Source organism: Pongo abelii, chromosome 1 (assembly GCF_028885655.2).
Source record: "Pongo abelii isolate AG06213 chromosome 1, NHGRI_mPonAbe1-v2.0_pri, whole genome shotgun sequence".
Lineage (NCBI taxonomy): Eukaryota > Metazoa > Chordata > Mammalia > Primates > Hominidae > Pongo > Pongo abelii.
In genome coordinates this window covers 211,579,702-211,599,256 of record NC_071985.2, presented here as the reverse complement: position 1 = coordinate 211,599,256, position 19,555 = coordinate 211,579,702, and the positions used below count along the sequence as shown (strand labels likewise).

The following is a 19,555-nucleotide window of genomic DNA, read 5'->3' as shown; positions in this document are numbered from 1 at the left end:
CATACAGTTTCTTTTACTTTCCTTTCCAATTTGTGTATTTAACATTCTATCTTAGGTAATGTGATAGTCATGAAGTCTTTGTGTGAGAGAGAAGAAGGAAGTTAATCTATAATGAAGATTGACAGTTAAGAGGGAAACAGTCTGCCCTGTCACCCTTTAGTCATTTACAACATTTTATAAAACAATGTAGGTAAGGAAAAGCTAATCGATAACACAAACAAAAGTTATGGCGTCCTGTTTATATTACTCAGGTCCCATAATCTGATTCCCTTAAGTCTAAGGTATTTTAAAGTTCCAACAGCTTAGATTTCAAATATCTTATTTTCACAGAAACCACAGGGCAATAAGGCACCAGAGTCCCGGACTTAGGACCACTGTGTGTGATTCACTGTGAACATTGGCATATTAAAGGCTCTGAGAAGTCCTGTAGGAAAGGACAATTTGAACTTTGTTTGATCTCATATTTTCCAATCCCATCTGACCTTTAGTTCTTCACTGAGTACCCACGGGATTATATTCTGGGAGCTGAGGCCACAGCAGTGAACAAAGCACACAAAACCCCCCGCCCCATGGGGCTGCGTTCTAGTGGGTCCATTTATCATCAAACATCTATTAATATCTCTAGAATGTGCCCATCAGGACACCACCCATGCTGCTGCGCTTTTCCAGGCCACACAGAGGGGACACCCTCCAGGTGCACCCTGCATGAATATCAGGCTCAACCGTGCTTTCAGGGTAGGAAGACGAGGGCATTTGAAGAGTCCTTTCCCTTCCTTCATTCATTTGTTGCCTCCTTGAATAAATGCTGTTGAAAACCTACCATGTGCCAGGCTCCCTTCTAGGTACTGGGAATCCAAAGATGAATAAGATAAAGTTTTGACCCTCAAAGAGCTTCCTATGGGGTGGCAACTAGAAAGAACGGAACTCCCCCAGTCCCAGGAAAAAGGCTCACCAGCTTGCCCTCCGTCCCCTCCCCAGCTTCTCTGCCCTCCGTCTCCTTGCCAGACTGACCTCCTAATTGTCCATACTCTCCGACCTAACCTCCACCTCCCATTCAGGAAATGGCTTGCTTTGCTTCGGGCTGAGGCCTAAAGTAGATCTAACCCCTCCATCTTCCCTCTTGGGGGGCAGGTGTTGGGAAGAGGTTCATCTTCCGGGATTTCACTCAAGCTACTCCTAGGCCAGAAAACCCTCAGAGAGTTAATCAGCCGTGCAACAGCCAGTGACAGTCCATGAGGCCTTGAAGTGACCAATCAGGCAGGGGTTGTGATGGGACACTTGGCCTCAGGGAGCCCCTCTCCCTGGGGACCCAGCAGAGCCGACAGACAGGCTGGGACTTGCTCAAACTCACCTGGGTAAGAAGCTGGGAAGGCTTCTCGTTTGAAATTGGGGGAGGGAGAGTGGACCCTCCCCGTGCCCGTGGGCTACCCTTCACCAGGCTAAGCAGTGACAAACCAGGGAGACTTGAGCAAGTCCTGGCTTTTCTCTGGGCCGTCATTTTCCCTTCTGTCAGATGTAAGTGGTTGGATTAGATCGCGTTTTAGGTCCTGTGGGTTTCAGACACTCTGCAGTGGAATCTGGGCTTATCGGACCTAACCCTCTCTCTCCCCAGCCACCTCCTGGGCCCCTCCCTCCTTCTTCCCTGGCGTAGGGTCTGGGGAATGGCTCAGAGCTTTCAAGCTGAGCAAACAAACATGTCCGGGCGCATAGGGAACAGAGGACAGGGGAGGGCATGGCTATTTTTATCACAGTATGGAGGATTTTCACAGCTGCTTCCCTTGTGTCCACACACGTTCCACGAACCCAGGCTATCAGAGTGGCTAGGGTGTGATTGGAGGGGGTTCACTCCTAAAAGAAAACCTGTCCAGCAAGATGCCTGACTTTCCGCCAGGAGGGATCCATTTAAATTGCCCCGTCTGGCCAGGTGCAGTGGCTCATGCCTGTAATCCCAGCACTTTGGGAGGTCGAGGTGGGTGGATCATCAGAGGTCAGGAGTTGGAGACCAGCCTGGCCAACATGGTGAAACCCCATCTCTACTAAAAATACAAAAATCAGCCGGGCGTGGTGGTGCATGCCTGTAATCCCAGCTACTAGGGAGGCTGAGGCAAGAGAATCGCTTGAACCCGCGAGGTGGAGGTTGCAGTGAGCCAAGATTGCACCACTATAAAAAAAAAAAAAAAATCTATTGTGTGAATATGCTACACATATTGACCTGTGAACCTTGATGGACGTGGGAGTTGTTTCTAGGTCTTTGCTGTTGAGGTTTGAGAACAGGGGCTGTGGCAAACAATCTCATCCACACCTCCTGGAGCACGTGTGTAAGGTATCCTCACGTTGTAGACCTAGGAGGGAAACTGCTGGATCACCTGTGAATTCAGCTTTCGGAGTCGCCTGCTCTTTGACCCCATCTCCCACCACTCTCTACTTTGACTACCAAGCTCCTGTCACACTGGCCTCCCTTTCCTTGAACAAGCCAAGCCCATTACAGCCTCCAGAACTTCGCACCTGCTGTCCCCTCCCTTCAGAGTGCGTTTCTTTCGGGGATTCCCGTGGCTGGCTTTTACTTATCCTCAGGACTCCATCAGATATGACCTCCTCAGCCCAAATGTCACTTTCCCTGTCCCCCCATCTAAATGACTTACTCCCATTCCTACCCCAATCACCTATGTTTCATTTTCTTTTCTTTTCTTTTCTTTTTTTTTTTGAGACAGTCTTGCTCTGTGGCCCAGGCTGGAGTGCAGTGGCATGATCTCGGCTCACTGCAACCTCTGCCTCTCCGCTCCCAGGTTCCAGCGATTCTCCTCCCTCAGCCTCCCAGTAGCTAGGATTACAGGTGCCCACCACCATGCCTGGCTAGTTTTTGTAGTTTTAGTAGAGATAGGGTTTCACCATGTCTCCAACTTCTGACCTCAAGTGATCCTCCCGCCTTGGCCTCCCAAAGTGCTGGGATCACAGGTGTGAGCCACCGCTCCTGGCCTAGACTCAAACTCTAGAAGGGCTTAGACCATGTATTTTTCACAGCTGTATCCCCTAGAACAGTGCCTGATACATAGAGAAAAAGTGCTCAACAAGAATTTTTTTGTGGAGGTGGGTACTAATATGAATCTCATGTTAGAGAGGAAAAAACTGAGACTCAGAGAGGTTAAGCCATGTGCCCAAAGTCGCAGAGCTTGGAGGTGGCAGAACCAGGATTGAAACCTGGTCTGCCCAGTTCCAGTGCCCCTGTTCCTTCGGAAAGAGGAGGTCTTGTCCTGACATGAGCTTTTCTTCCTGAACTCCTGTTATCAGTTGGCCATTCCACACCACCTGTGCAGCCACCTGTTGGAGGGAACGCTAGGTCCTTCCTTTGGCTGTCACTCCTCCATCTGCACTGGGTGAGGACTGTGGCCTTGGACCATGGGAGACCTGGAGTTCCACCACCTGTTGGATTGGGAGTGGGGCCCAATCAGCCCCCCTGCTTACCTTCTGCCCTATATTAGAGCCCCAGGCTCTGTGCCCTTTTCCTATCATCTCAAAACTCATGATGCTCCGGCTGCTCAGTTCCCTCCTCCTTGTGGCCGTTGGTAAGACCCCAACCTGTGTGTGTGCTCTCTGGGCTGCCCTGGACTAGGAATCCTTGAAATCTACCACTCGCTCTGAGTCCCATGACACCCTACGCCTGGTTCCACAGGAGGGGGTCTCAGCTTGTACCCGGGGGCATGACTGTGGGGGCTTTCAGCTTATGATGGAGCAGGAGAGTGGAGGGGAAGCCGTGGATGGAGAAAGACCCCCAAGGGCGGTGGTGGAAGTCCTTGATGGGGGCAGTAAACAAAGTCAAACGGTTAAGAGTTTGGGCTGTGTGGTTGGGCGTCTTGGGTTAGAATTTCCACAGTTCTACTTACCACTCCAACTCTCCTCTCACCCCCCTACCTGGCTCCATATTCTATGCTCTGGCCTTTCCCTGGTCTCTCTGCCATATTACATTCCAGCTCAGGGCCACCTCTTCCAAGCAGCCTCCCTTGACTGACAATAATGGTAACAGATAACATTGATTGAGTGCTTACTATGCGCCAGGCAAAATGTTTAGGGTTTTTCTTATATTTTCTCATGTAATTCTCACAACAGACTTAGGAGATCAGTATTATCATTATCCCCATTTTACCGACCCTCAGGGAAGTAAAGTAGCTTATCATAGTACAAAAGGCAGAGCTGCACTTAATGTTTTTATTTTTTGCTTTTTTTTTTTTTTATAGAGATGGGGTCTTGCTTTGTTGCCCAGAATGGTCTCAAAATCCTGGCCTCAAGCAATCCTACCCCCTTAGCCTCCTGAGTAGCTGAGATTACAGGCACATGCCACCATACCTGGCTACTTTATTTTATTGTACTTTATTTTTCTAGAGATGAGGTCTTGCTATGTTGCCCAGGCTGGTCTCAAACTGCCGGGCTCAAGTGATCCTCCCGCCTCGGCCTCTCAAAGCACTAGGATTACAGGTGTGAGCCACCACACACAGCCCAGAGCTGCACTTTGAACCCAGGAAGTCCTTCTTTAAAGCCTCCACTCTGTATGAAAATAGCTATCACTTTTTGAGGGCTCATTGAGGGCCAGGCATTGTTCTAAGTGTATCAAGCTCTTCAGTCCTCCCAATGAAGGAGGCCACATTTTAATCTCTATCCCTAGACTTCTGGGATTCTGGAAAGCCCTGCTGTAGTTTAAATGTTCACTGTTCATAGGTGGTTACTGATGTCCAGAGGGTGAAAGGGGCTTGCATGCGGTCACACAGCCAGTTGAAGGCACAGCTTGGACTGGGACCCTGGCCTCCTCTTTGCTTTTGGGGACCCTCCAGCTGATTGACAACTCTCCTTCTCCCCTCTAGCCTCAGGCTATGGCCCACCTTCCTCTCACCCTTCCAGCCGCGTTGTCCATGGTGAGGATGCGGTCCCCTACAGCTGGCCCTGGCAGGTAAGAGCAATACCAGCTGTCCTCATTCCCACCATGGGCTCTGGACCCTAAGCTCTAATGGCACAGCATCCAGCCTTGACACCATTGTTCTCTTTGCAATGTCCACTTCAGCTTCCAAAGACCAGGCAGCCCTTGGACCATCTACTTCACAGGGAGGTTTTGCCCATTCCATCTGTAACCCTCACTGGGCTATTTGCAACTTAAAAGTGGAATCAGGGGTGAAGGTAATGCTTAACTCAAGGAGTTGGCACACTGATGGTGGAATTTCAGGCACTGTGTTGAAGAAGTGAGATTTTGAGAGACTCATTTCTAGATTCCTAGGATGATACAACAGGGCTATGAGGTCTGAAAGCAATAAGGGAGTGAGGGGTCTTGTAAGGCCAGTGGAGGGAAGCTCAGAAGGCTGGACTTGATGTGCTGTGGCTATTTAAATTTAATTAAATTAGGCCGGGTGCGGTGGCTCATGCCTGTAATCCCAGCTACTCAGGAGGCTGAGGCAGGAGAATTGCTTGAACCTGGGAAGTGGAGGTTGCAGTGAGATGAGATCGCACCACTGCACTCCAGCCCAGGGCAACAGAGTGAGACTCTGTCTCAAAAAAAAAAAAATAAATTAAATTATTATTATTATTATTATTGAGACAGAGTTTCACTCTTGTTGCCCAGGCTGAAGTGCAATGGCACGATCTTGGCTCACTGCAACCTCTGCCACCCGGGTTCAAGCAATTCTCCTACCTCAGCCTCCCGGGTTCAAGCAATTCTCCTACCTCAGCCTCCCAAGTAGCTGGGATTACAGGCACGCACCACCAAGCCCAACTAGTTTTGTATTTTTAGTAGAGACAGGGTTTCACTGTGTTGGCCAGGCCGGTCTGGGGCTTCTCACCTCAGGTGATCCACCTGCCTCAGCCTCTCAAAGTGCTGGGATTACAAGTGTGAGCCACTGTGCCCAGCTGAAATTTACTCGCATTAAAAATGTTAACAATTCAGTTCCTCAGTGCTTGCCATATTTCTTTTTGTCTTTTCTTTTCTTTCTTTTTTTTTTTTTTTTGAGACAGGGTCTTGCTCTGTTGCCCAGGCTGGAGTGCAGTGGTGTGATCTCAGCTTACTGCAGCCTTTACCTCCTAGGTCCAAGCAATCAACCCACCTCAGCCTCCTGTGTAGCTAGGACTACAGGCATGCACCACCACACCCAGCTAATTTTTATATATTTTTGTAGAGATGGGGTCTCACTATGTTGCCCAGGCCTGCCTCGAACTTCTGAGCTCCAGTGATCCTCCTGTCTTGACCTCCCAAAGTGCTGGGATTATAGGCGTGATCCACCATGCTTGGCCTGCTTGCCACATTTCAAATGTTCAATAGTCACATGTGGCTAGTGGCTACCATATTGGACAGCAAAGATATAGAACATTCCCATCATTATGGGAAGTTTTATTGGAGAAGGTCAGCAGGCTTATTCTGTAAAGGGCCAGAGAATGAATATTTTAGGTTATTTGATGGTTTGGATAGTAATGACTTGACTGTGCCAGGTAGTACGAAAGCAGACACAAACAATACAGAAATGAATGTGACTATTTCCAGGACATCTTTATTATAAAAACAGACCAGAAGCCTGACGTGGCCCACTGTCCACAGTTTGCTAACCGTGGTCTAGAGGGAGCTTTTGAAAATCAGAATGTGTAGGAAATGGGAAGAGAGGCAAAGAACTCATCAGGGTGAGCTGTGTTTCAGAAGGCTCAAGAGGCCTTGAAAGAGCTGAGGTTCAAAAGAGTCAGGGGGGCTGGGTGTGGTGGCTCACACCTGTAATCCCAGCACTTCGGGAGGCCGAGGTGGGCAGATCACCTGAGGTGAGGAGCTTGAGACCAGCCTGGCCAACATGGTGAAACTCCGTGTCTACTAAAAATACAAAATTAGCCAGGCACGATGGCAGGTGCCTGTAATCCCAGTTACTCTGGAGGCTGAGGCAGGAGAATCGCTTGAACCCGGGAGGCGGAGGTTGAAATGAGCTGAGATTGCCACCACTGCACTCCAGCCTGGGGAACAAAAGCAAAACTCCATCTCAAAAAAAAAAAGTCACGGGGCGAGGGGTGTGTGATAGAACAGAGGGCCTTCAAGGGCTCTCAAGAGACAGAAGGTAGAGAATGTTGGGGTCCCCAGGAAGGTCATAGTCCTGGTGCGGGGAGGCTTTGGAGAATCAGAATATGACCCCCATGGAAAAGTGACAGGGCCACCACGGGCAGCTGCACAGGTCGCAGGTCGTGCGCTGCACGTTTCAGAGGGTGCTCTTGTTTTCTGTGCGAATGGCGCCCTCTGGAGTTGCACAGTGCACAGCCTGTACAGCCATTGGTGGCAACTCTCATGGTGGGGCCCAGCCCACTGAGGCCCTTTCCTCCTGGGCCACCAGGTTTCCCTGCAGTATGAGAACAGCGGAAGCTTCCACCACACCTGTGGCGGCAGCCTCATCGCCCCCGACTGGGTTGTGACTGCGGGCCACTGCATCTCGTGAGTTCTCTACCCTGTCCCTGCCCGTGGCCCCAGGCAGCCAGGGAGAGTGGGTGATGATGGGGAAGGAGGGAGGTAGCCAGTCAGGCCCAGACTGACCTCACCTCCGCCCGCAGGAGCAACCTGACCTATCAGGTGGTGTTGGGCGAGTACGACCGTGCTGTGAAGGAGGGCCCCGAGCAGGTGATCCCCATCAACTCTGACGAGCTGTTTGTGCATCCACTCTGGAACCGCTCGTGTGTGGCCTGTGGGTGAGTGAATGCTCCGGTCTGGAACCCAGAGGCTACTCTACTTGTCCCTCCATGACCCACAGCCAAGTCTGAGTAGGCTCCAACTATGTGTAGGGACGTAGGGACAGGGGAGCTGAGTCCAGCAGCCTGTGCCCAGGTCCCACACACTGAGGGCTAAAGCTAGCACAGCCTTTAAGGACCATCACCACCAAACCTGTCTCCCTACAGAGGGGATGGCAGAGTTCAGGGAGGGGCGGGAACTCCCCCAAGGCCACTTGGCTAGTGGCTTCAGAGCTCAGGGTTCCTCTGGCACCCTTCCCCCAAATCCAAGGGTTTCTCCATTCAATAGATGGCTCACCCAGTGCCTCCAGGGCTCCCAGCACTATGCACAAAAGTAGGAGCACTGGGCTGAGAGTCAGGCTCTGGCATTAACTCTCTGTATGGCCTGAGGAAGTCACTGGCCTTCTCTGGGCCTCAGTTTTGCCATTTGTCAAAAGGTGACTATGAAGTTGGGCTTCCCGGGTGGTTGTGAAGGCCAAGGAGACAATCTTATGCCCTTCAAGTGTATGAAAAAATCTTAACAAATATTAGCCAGGCGTGGTGATGTGAGCCTGTAATCCCAGCTACTCGGGAGGCTGAGGCAGGAGAATTGCTTGAACCCGGGAGGTGGAGGCTGCAGTGAGCCAAGATCATGCCACTGCACTCCAGCCTGGGCAACAGAGCGAGACTCTGGCTCAAAAATAAATAAATAAATAAATAAAATTGCTCAGCCTTAAGAATGATTTGGGCCAGGTGTAGTGGCTCATGCCTGTAATTCCAGCACTTCAGGAGGTGAAAGCAGGAGGATCCCTTGGCTCAGGAGGCTGCAGTGAGCTATGATTGGGACACTGCACTACAGCCTGGGCAACAGACCGAGACTCTGTCTCAATAATAATAATGATGATGATGATGAAAGAGTGGATTTGGAGGGTAAAGGAGCTGGGGCATCTCAGAGGCGGAATAGCCTGAAGCAATGGCTGGAAGGTAGGACATGGGCGGGCTGGAGGACCAGGCCCTGTGACACTTCCCTCCTTCCCAGCAATGACATCGCCCTCATCAAGCTCTCACGCAGCGCCCAGCTGGGAGACGCCGTCCAGCTCGCTTCACTCCCTCCTGCTGGTGACATCCTTCCCAACAAGACACCCTGCTACATCACCGGCTGGGGCCGTCTCTATAGTACGTGCTGACTTCTCTAGCTGGCCACCGAGACAGTGGCAGAAAGACAGGGCCTGGGGGCTGCAGGTTGAAGGTAACACCAAGACCAGACCTTGTACTTTTCTCCCATTTCTCTCCAGCTGCAGCCTTCTCCCACCAACCTCCAAAACACGAATGTGTTCAATTGCACATGTTTTGGTACCTCCTATGTGCCACGTGCTGGGGGTGTAATGGTGCACAAAGCATGCAGGACCATTTAGCGGGTGGGAGGAGAGTCCTCATCAGGGCAGAAGAACTGTGTGCCTTGAATGCCCCCTTCCTCGGGGGCTCCTAGCCCTGTGCCCCCAGACCCCTGACTCGGTGCTTTTTATCCTTGCAGCCAACGGGCCACTCCCAGACAAGCTGCAGGAGGCCCTGCTGCCCGTGGTAGACTATAAGCACTGCTCCAGGTGGAACTGGTGGGGTTCTACTGTGAAGACGACCATGGTGTGTGCTGGAGGGTTCCTCCGCTCCGGATGCAATGTGAGTCAGCTCTTACCTGCCCGAGGTGGTGCTGGGTGTGCAGGACCTTGGAATGGGGCCAACTGCCTGGAAGGTGAAGGAAGAATCTTGCCCGCTTGCTCCATTCAGCCTCCAGGCCAGGCAGGACTTGGAGGAAATCAGCGCAGTCCAGACACAGAGCCCAGGCCTGGGAGTCAGGACCCCCAGGTTGCAGTCTCAGCTCACACACTGACATGACTTGGGACAAGTCACTGTCTGTCCCTGGTCCTCAGGCTTCCGCAGCAGCACAGCAGGAGATACTGGTCCCATGACCTCTAACGCAGGTCAACTCTGTGGTTGTGAAGTTATGATTAAACGTTAAGAATACCATCATTGTTCTGGGCACAGTCCCTCCTGCCTATAATCCAAGTGCTTTGGGAGGCTGAGGCGGGAGGATTGCTTGAGGCTGGGAGTTTGAGACCAGCCTAGGTAACATAGTGAGATGCCCATCTACAAAAAAACTTTTTTTAGTCAGGCATGGTGGCACCCGCCTGTAGTCCCAACTACTTGAGAGGCTGAGGTGGGAGGATTGTTTGAGCCTGGGAGTTCAAGCTTACAGTGGGCTATGATTTTTGCCACTGCACTCAAGCCTAGGCGACAGAGCAAGACGTTGTCTTTTTTTTTTTTTTTGAGACAGGATCTTGCTCTGTTGCCCAGGCTGGAGTGCTGTAATGCCATCACAGCCCACTGTAGCCTTGCCTTCCTGGGCTCAATCCTCCCACGTCAGCCTCCCAAGCAGCCAGGAGTACAAGTGTGTGCCACAATGCCTAGCTAAATTTTAAATTTTTTGTAGAGATGAAGTCTTACCATGTTGCCCAGGCTTGTCTCTAACTCTTGGACTCAAGTGATCCTCCTGCCTTGGCCTTCCAAAGTGTTGTGTTTACAGATGTGAGCCACTTTCCTGGACAAGACCTTGTCTAAGAAAAAAAAAAAAAAAAAGGCCGGGTGCGGTGGCTCACGCCTGTAATCCCAGGACTTTGGGAGGCTCAGGCAGGCGGATCATGAGGTCAGGAGATCGAGACCATCCTGGCTAACACGGTGAAACCTCGTCTCTACTAAAAATACAAAAAATTAGCCGGGCGTGGTGGTGGGTGCCTGTAGTCCCAGCTACTCGGGAGGCTGAGGCAGGAGAATGGTGTGAATCTGGGAGGCGGAGCTTGCAGTGAGCCGAGATCGCGCCACTGCACTCCAACCTGGGCTACAGAGCGAGACACTGACTCAGAAAAAAAAAAGAATACTATCAAATACCCTCATTGTATTGTAATTGAGTATGAATTAATAACTAACTATGGTGCTACTATTAAGAACTATGTTTATCGAGTGCTTCTTCTCTACTGGATATCGTGCCAAGATCGTGCATCATCTCATGTAATTCCCTAGGCTCTTGGACAGATACTACTATTCCCTATCACAAATGAGTCAGCTGGCTGGGCGTGGTGGCTCACATCCATAATCCGTTTGGGAGGCCGAGGCAGGTGGATCACCTGAGGTCAGGACTTTGAGACTAGCCTGGCCAACATGGTGAAATCCCATCTCTATTAAATATACAAAAATTAGCTGGGTGTGGTGGCAGGTGCCTGTAATCCTACTGTAATGCTACTTAGGAGGCTGAAGCAGGAGAAACACTTGAACCTAGGAGCCGGGAGACTGAGGTTGCAATGAGCCAAGCTAGCTCCACTGCACTCCAGCCTGGACAACAGAGAGAGACTCCATCTAAAAAAATAAAAATAATAAATAATAATAAAGAAAATGAGCGAGCTAAGGCTCAGAGGAGTCAAGTAATGTCGGAGTTTCTCGAAATCCCTAGAGTTCAGAACCAGTTCCCTAAACCTCAGACATGGCTCAGCCACCCACTCCTCTCTGACCGTTCCAGGGTGACTCTGGAGGACCCCTCAACTGCCCCACAGAGGATGGTGGCTGGCAGGTCCATGGTGTGACCAGCTTTGTTTCTGCCTTTGGCTGCAACTTCATCTGGAAGCCCACAGTGTTCACTCGAATATCGGCCTTCATCGACTGGATTGAGGAGGTGAGGAGGGCAGGGCGGCCAGGAGGGCTTCAGGGTGGTGGCTCCTCTGAGAGGTGACAGATGAGAAACATTGGATCCTGGGGACAGCCTGAAAGGATCCTGGAAGCTCAGTGGGGAAGGGCCCTTGGGGACATTCCAGAAAGGCTTAGGGATGTTTTCTGATACAGTGTGACCCCAGGAACTTGATGGTTTCTGGGTGGCACTTGGAACTACAGCTGAACTTCCTTATTTCAACAAGTATTTATGAAGTATCTCCTCTGGTCTTGTCCTCTCTTGTCAGGGAGGATAGAGAGACATGCCAGACAAGAGGCTGCCTGGTGGGGGACAGGTGATTACATGAACGATAATGATGCAGTCTGATGAGAGCCAAGAGAGGGGAGTCCAGGCCCCAGACTTCATCTGGGGATGGGTGATCAGAGAGGACTAATAACGCTTGTGATAACAGTAATAGCTAAACAAAAAAAAAGAAAAAAGAAAGAGAGCAATAGCTGGGCACGGTGTAGACATGCCTGTAATCCCAGCACTTTGGGAAGCAGAGGCAGGTGGATCACGAGGTCAGGAATTCAAGACCAGCCTGGCCAAGATGGTGAAACCCTGTCTCTACTAAAAATACAAAAATTAGCCGGGCGTGGTCGTGGGTGCCTGTGATCCCAGCTGCTCGGGAGGCTGAGGCAGAGAATTGCTTGAACCTGGGAGGCAGAGGTTGCAGTTAGTCGAGATCATACCACTGCACTGCAGCCTGGGTGACAGAGTGAGACTCCGTCTCAAAAAAAAAAAAAAAAAAAAAAAAGTAATAGCTAGCTGGGTGCAGTGATGCCCACCTGTAGTCCCAGCTACTTGGGAGGCTGAGGCAGGAGGATCGGTTGAGCCCTGGAGTTCTGGGCTGTAGTGCGCTATACCCATCTGGTTCTGCACCAAGTTTGGCATCAACGTGGTGACCTCCTGGGAGTGGGGACCACCAGGTGCCTAAGGAGGGGTGAACTGTCCCAGGTCAGAAACAGAGCAGGTTAAAACTCACATGCTGAAAAGTAGTAGGATCACACCTGTGAATAGCCACTGTACTCCAGCCTGGGCAACACAGCAAGACCCTCTCTCTTAAAAAAAATAAAATAAATAAAATAAAACAGTAGTGCTTGCTTTGGCAGCACATATACTAAAATTGGAATGATACAGAATTAGCACGGCCCCTGCGCAAGGATGACATGCAAAGTCATGAAGCCTTCCATTAAAAAAAACATTTCTGGCCAAGTGCAGTGGTTCATGCCTGTAATCCCAGCGCTTTGGGAGGCCGAGGCGCGTGGATCACCTGAGGTCAGGAGTTCAAGACCAGCCTGGCAAACATGGTGAAACCCCGTCTCTACTAAGAATACAAAAAATTAGCGGGGCGTGTTGGTGCATGCCTGTGGTCCCAGCTACTCAGGAGGCTGAGGCAGGAGAACTGCTTGAACCTGGGAGGTGGAGGTTGCAGTGAGCCGAGATTACACCACTGCACTCCAGCCTGGGTGACAGAGCAAGACTCCATCTCAAAAACAAAAAAACAAACAAAAACAAAACAAATAAACAAAAAAACAGTGATGATTTATAGACCATTTAATCCCTTGGTTCCCTGACCCATGTTAAAAATATATATATATAAGGCCAGGCACGGTGGCTCACACCTGTAATCCCAGCACTTTGGTAAGCCGAGGCAGGCGGATCACAAGGTCAGGAGTTCGAGACCAGCCTGGCCAATATGGTGAAATCCTGTCTCTACAAAAATATAAAAAAATTGGCCGGGCATGGTGGTGCATGGCTGTAATCTCAGCTACTTCAGAGGCTGAGGTAGAAGAATTGCTTGAACTCGGGAGGCAGAAGTTGCAGCGAGCCAAGATCGTGCCACTGCCCTCCAGCCTGGGTGACAGAGCAAGACTCCATCTTAAAAAAAAAAAAAAAAAAAAAAAAAGCCGGGCGCCCTGGCTTACACCTGTAATCACACCACTTTGGGAGACTGAGGTGGGCAGATCACGAGGTCAGGAGATTGAGACCATCCTGGCTAACACAGTGGAACCCCGTCTCTACTAAAAATACAAAAATTAGCCAGCCATGGTGGCGTATGCCTGTAGTCCCAGCTACTTGGGAGGCTGAGGCAGGAGAATGGCATGAACCCAAGAGGTGGAGGTTGCAGTGAGTTGAGATTGTGCACTCCAGCCTGGGCAACGGAGTGAGACTCTATCTCAAAAAAAAAAAAAAAAACCCCAAAATATATATATTTTGTTTATATATATACACAGATACGTGTATATATATATACACACACACACACACGTATATATATATACACACACACGTGTATATACACACACACACACATATATATATATATATATATATATATACACACACACATCCCATCTAAATTTATGCTGGGCATTGTAGAGTGAATCTTAGTTAACAATTTAATCGAGAACCCCCCCATGAGGTAAGTTCTATCCCTACTACATAGAGGAGGAAACTGAGGCTCACAGAAGTCAATCCCTCCCCCAGGGTCACACAGCAGGGCTGGAAGTTGAACCCAGTTTCATCTGACTCCAGAACCTGTGCTCCTAAATTGACTATTCTGTCTGCCCCCCCAACTTTTCCAGACCATTGCAAGCCACTAGAACCAAGGCCCAGCTGGCAGTGCTGATCGATCCCACATCCTGAATAAAGAATAAAGATCTCTCAGAAAATTCCAAGTTGAATCTTTCTTTGTTGACTCACCTCTTCACCTCTGGCCTGTTCCTAAAATCTTAGATCTCATATGCAGAGACAGGACCAGGTCCAACCCTTTCATATGAAGATGAGGGAAAAATGATGCTGGGAGAGAAGGGAGTTGCTCTGCGGTGACCTGACCATCCTGGTTTGCCTGGAACTTCAGGAGTGAAGACACTGGACATTTAATGCTAAAACTGGGAAAGTCCCAGGAAAAATGGGACAAGTTGGTCGCCTTAGTATATAGTCACACCTAAGTCAGTAGCTTTTCAATGCAGGCATATAAACGTGGTAAAAATCTGCAGGTAAACAGACCCTGCCAGCCCCTCAGGAGGCTCATGGTAGAGTGGGAAGGACAATGTGTGTTCTGCTTCCATTGATGGGCTGGGGGCTTTGGTTATTCGTCCATTCAACAAACACTTATTCCTTGTTTTAGAGGAGGGCTCAGAGGGGTAAGGAGACATGGTTCCTGCCCTGAGGTGGCTCATTATTTAAAGATAGCTCTCTTCGTCTGTGTTCATACTGCTATAAAGAACGGCCTGAGACTGGGTAATTTACAAAGGAAAGAAGTTTAATTGACTCACAGTTTAGCATGGCTGGGGAGGCCTCAGGAAACTTACAATCATGGTGGAAGATGAAGGGGAAGCAAGGGACCTTCTTTACAAGGCGGCAGGAAGGAAAATTGCCTAGCAAAGGGGGAAGAGCCCCTTAGAAAACCATTAGATCTGGTGAGAACTCACTCACTATCATGAGAACAGCATGGGGGAAACACCCTATGATTCAATTACCTTCTCCCTTGACTCATGGCGATTATGGGGATTACAATTCAAGACGAGATTTGGGTGGGGACATGGTTATGTCATGAGCATATCAGGGTCATTCATTAAACATGTATTAGGTACCTGTCTTGTGGCAAGTTCAGGGCTGGAAAAATAGAGTCAAGTCAGGCAACCCTAGGAAGAGCCCTTGCTGCAGCGGGGAGAAGACACACACACAGGTACACACACACACAGGTACACACAGGTATACAGGTATACACACACAGGTACACACAATGCTGCACACGAGCCCAGAGCCCAGCAAACAGTTGAGTTTTGAAAGAAAGAATGCTGGCCAGGTGCAGTAGCTCATGCTTGTAATCCTAGCACTTTGGGAGGCTGAGGCAGGTAGATCACCTGAGGTCATGAGTTCGAAACTCCTTCTTAAAAAAAAAGAATGCTGTTACACAGACAAAAGCAACATAAAACAAGGGAGTCTGGCTGGGCCTGGTGGTTCATACCTGTAATCCCAGCATTTTGGGAGGCCAGGGTGGGTGGATCACTTGAGCCCACGAGTTTGAGACCAGCCTGGGAAACATGGTAAAACCCCATCTCTACAAAAAATATAAAAATTAGCCAGGTGTGGTGGTGTGTACTTGTAGTCCCAGCTACTCGGAAGACTGAGGTGGAAGAATCACTTGAGTCCAGGAGGCAGAAGCCGCAGTGAGCTGAGATTGTGACACTGTACTCCAGCCTGGGCACAGAGCAAGACTCTCTCAAAAAAAAAAAAAACAAAAAACAAAGGAATCTCTTTCCTCATATTTCTCTTTGAACACCATGAAAGGAAAGATTGTCCCAGCAAGGACACACACAAATGACTTTAATACTAATGGCCCATTTGTAGCCTCCCTTTATACTTTCAGCTACAACTGAAAAAGATGCAACATAGAGAATAATATAGCAGAGACTCAGATAGGTATCCTCCCTTCAGAATTAACAAATTTCACATTTTGCTTCATATTCTAAAAATTATTAATTACAATCATTTACTAAAAAAAATCAAGAGATCTATAATTTTTTAGATCCAGCCTGTCGCCCAGGCTTGAGTGCAGTGGCACAATCCTGGCTCACTGCAACCTCCGCCTCCCAGGTTCAAGCGATTCTCCTGCCTCAGCCTTCCGAGAAAATGGGTTTACAGGCACCCACCACCATGCCCGGCTGATTTTTTTTGTTTTTGAGATGGAGTCTCACTCTGTCACCCAGGCTGGAGTGCAGTGGCATGATCTCAGCTCACTGCAACCTCTGCCTCCCGGGTTCAAGCAATTCTCCTGCCTCAGCCTCCCAAGCAGCTGGGACTGCAGGTGCACACCACCACACTCAGCTAATTTTTGTATTTTTAGTAGAGACGAGGTTTCACCATGTTGCCCAGGCTGGTCTCGAACTCCTGGCCTCAAGTGATCACCCACCTTGGCCTCCCAAAGTGCTGGGATTACAGGCGTGAGCCATTGTGCCTGGCCAGGATCTATAAATTTGGAAAGGAGATTTTATATCTTATAAAGGGTTATAGCCTGCATGGTGGCCATGCTGACAGGCTGGGAAGTGTAGCCTCCTGCAAAGACCAGAAACAGGCACTCCAAAGGAGGAGGGATTGGAGTGGAAGCTTGAAGCTGAAAGAGTTGGCTAAACATACATATTCAATAGGTTATAGAAGGACCTGTGGGCTGGGCCTAGTGGCTCATGCCTGTCATCCCAGCACTTTGGGAGGCTGAGGCAGGTGGATCACTTGAGGTCAGGAGTTCGTGACCAGCCTGGCCAACATGGTGAAACCCCATCTCTACTAAAAAATACAAAAATTGGCAGGTGTGGTGGTGGGCGCCTGTAATCCCAGCTACCCGGGAGGCTGAGGCAGGAGAATTGCTTGAACCTGGGAGGTAGATGTTGCAATGAGCTGAGATCGTGCCATTGCACTCCAGCCTGGGTGACAAGAGCAAAACTCTGTTTCAAAAAAAAAGAAGGAGCTGTAAATATTAACAAAGGGGGTCCTGACACATGTGTACTGAACAAACATATGTGACATGTGTCCCATGTTCACTGTGGGGTGGAGATTTGACATTTAAATGCATTACTGCTGGGCATGGTGGCATGTGCCTGTAGTCCCCACTACTCAGGAGGTGGAGACAGGAGGATAGCTTGAAGCTAGGAGTTCAAGGCTGCAGTGCACTATGATTGCACCTGTGAATAGCCACTGCACTCCAGCCTGGACCCCACCTCTTTTTTTTAAGCATGAAAACAAGACCCTGTACATCAAAAGGTGAAGCAGGAACATGAAGGCACTCAAGTGCAGCTTCTGTAAACCAGACAGAACCAGTCCATGGTCCGTGGTCTTTTTATCAGGAGAAAGTTACTGAAATCTGTGTCCTGACCAATCAAAGCTGTAGTTATGGCTTTGGAGCAGGAGCAGGGGGTCTGTTAGGGTCTGGTGCTGGATGAGCTGCAGTTGTTTTAATATTAATCTCAAGGCCAGTGCTTGTTGAGCTGCTAGAGAAAAGGAAAAATCTCAGGCAGCTGGGAACCGTGGCTCATGACTATAATCCCAGCACTTTGGGAGGCTAGGGTAGGAGGACTGGAGGACTGCTTGAACCCAGGGGTTTGAGACCAGCTTGGGCAACATGGCAAAACCCCATCTTAGCTGGGTGTTGTGGCATATGCCTGTAGTCCCAGCTACTTGGGAGGCAGAGGTGGGAAGATCACTTGAGCCCGAGAGGTTGAGGCTGCAGTGAGCTGTGATTGCACCACTGTACCACTCCAGCCTGGGTGACAGATTGAGACCTTGTCTCCAAAAAAAAAAAAAGAGAAAGAAAAATCTTGTGGCAGTTAGAACATAGTTTATTTTTTAAGTGTAGATGTCTTAACCCTTATCTGGCATGACCTTAGCTCTTGTTATAATTTGGTATCTTACTGCCACTGAGAATCTGTTCTGTCAGTTGTATGATCTCTATTTTAACATTAATTTTTTTTAGGGGGGGTGGGGGATGGAGTCTCACTCTGTCACCCAGGCTGGAGTGCAATGCCGCGATCTAGGCTCACTGCAACCTCTGCCTCCTGGGTTCAAGTGATTCCCCTGCCTCAGCTTCCTATGTAGCTGGGATTACAGGCATGGGCTACCACGCCCGGCTAATTTTTTGTATTTTTAGCAGAGATTGGGTTTTGCCATATTGTCCAGGCTGGTCTCAAACTGCTGACCTCAGGTGATCCGCCCACCTTGGCCTCCCAAAGTGCTGGAATTACAGGCATAAGCCACAGTGCCCGGCCTAATTTTTAACATTAATGCTGGTCAGTTGTGTCTACACCACCAAAAGGAAGTCTAACGAGGTGTGTCTGACCTCCCATCCTGTTATGGCTGGGAACTCAAATTTTAAGGTTTCTTTGGGGTCCTCTTGGCCAAGAGGAGGCCCATTCAGTGGTTGAGGGCTTAGGATTTTATTTTCAGTTTTCACAGTTAAAGTGGAAGCACCTTTGTGTTCTCCCCAAAAGTCATCACCATGATGGACACAGGGTTTTTATCCATCAATTATTGCTTTTGCTTTTGGGCACATAATAGGATACTTCTTTCTTGCCCCCTGAAAGTTAGGTTTGGGCCAGGCACAGTGGCTCATACCTATAATCCCAGCACTTTGGGAGGCCAAGGTGGGAGGATCACTTGAGCCTCGGCGTTCAAGACCAGCCTGGGAGTTCAAGGCCAGCCTGGGCAACATAGTGAGACACCGTCTCTACAAAAAGTAAAAAATTAGCCAGGCATGGTGGCACATGCCTGTAGTCCCAGCTACTTGTGAGGCTGAGGGTAGGAGGATCGCTTGAGCCAAGGACACTGAGGATTGAGTGAGCTGTGATAATGCCACTGCACTCCAGCCTGAGTGACAGAGGGAGATTCTGTCTTAAAGAAAATAATAATACATCTATCACCTTGGCTGGATGGGATGGCTCATGCCTGTAATGCCAACACTTTGGAAGGCCAATGCAGGAGGATTGCTTGAGCCCAGAAGTTTGATGCCAGCTTGGACAGCATAATGAGACTTCGTCTCCACTAAAAATAAAATAAAAAAATTAGCTAGGCATGGTGGCATCTAACTGTAGTTCCAGCTACTCAGGAGGCTACAGTGGGAGAATTGTTTCAGCCTGGGAGGTTGAGGCTTCAGTGAGTGGTGCTTACACACTGTACTCCAACCTGGGTGACAGAGTGAGACCCTGTCTACCTGGGAAAAAAAAGAAAAAAGTTGGGTCTGGCCATTAGGCTTGCCAAGGTGAAATATTGAGAGACAAAGCAATTTGTCAGGCTCTCATTCTCTCTGCCATGACATCTGGTTGTTGCTGGTCAGCCTGGTCCCAGAGTGAGATATGAACTGGAGACTCTGCTAACCCCTGATGGACATGTAGCCCAACCATGAAATAAACTCTGTTATAAGCCACTAAGACTGGGTGTTATTTATCACAGAGGCATGGACCTAACCTATCCTGACTGATAATATGAGTTTGGTGTTTGTCCTTCTATTCTGTCCTGTTATATTTTTATCATATATATAAATATCCAAAACCAATATATTGCATTATTTTGGTTTTTAAAAATACATGCACAGCTTCATGC

At 49.2% G+C, this 19,555-nt stretch overlaps 1 protein-coding gene and 1 non-coding gene across 2 annotated transcripts; both read left to right on the top strand.

Annotated features, from left to right (window-relative positions):
* The first annotated feature begins 3,502 nt into the window (after positions 1-3,502).
* CELA3A (chymotrypsin like elastase 3A) lies at positions 3,503-14,139 on the top strand. Its single transcript, XM_024236693.2, has 8 exons — positions 3,503-3,563; positions 4,854-4,939; positions 7,338-7,435; positions 7,552-7,686; positions 8,744-8,880; positions 9,239-9,381; positions 11,273-11,425; positions 14,047-14,139. Exons 1-8 carry the CDS (start codon positions 3,521-3,523, stop codon positions 14,062-14,064), a joined length of 813 nt encoding a protein of 270 aa, XP_024092461.2. The 5' UTR covers positions 3,503-3,520; the 3' UTR covers positions 14,065-14,139.
* LOC129056647 (U6 spliceosomal RNA) lies at positions 12,555-12,657 on the top strand. The gene has a single exon (XR_008521283.1). It is a non-coding gene; the product is annotated as a U6 spliceosomal RNA (small nuclear RNA).
* Positions 14,140-19,555: the final 5,416 nt, after the last annotated feature.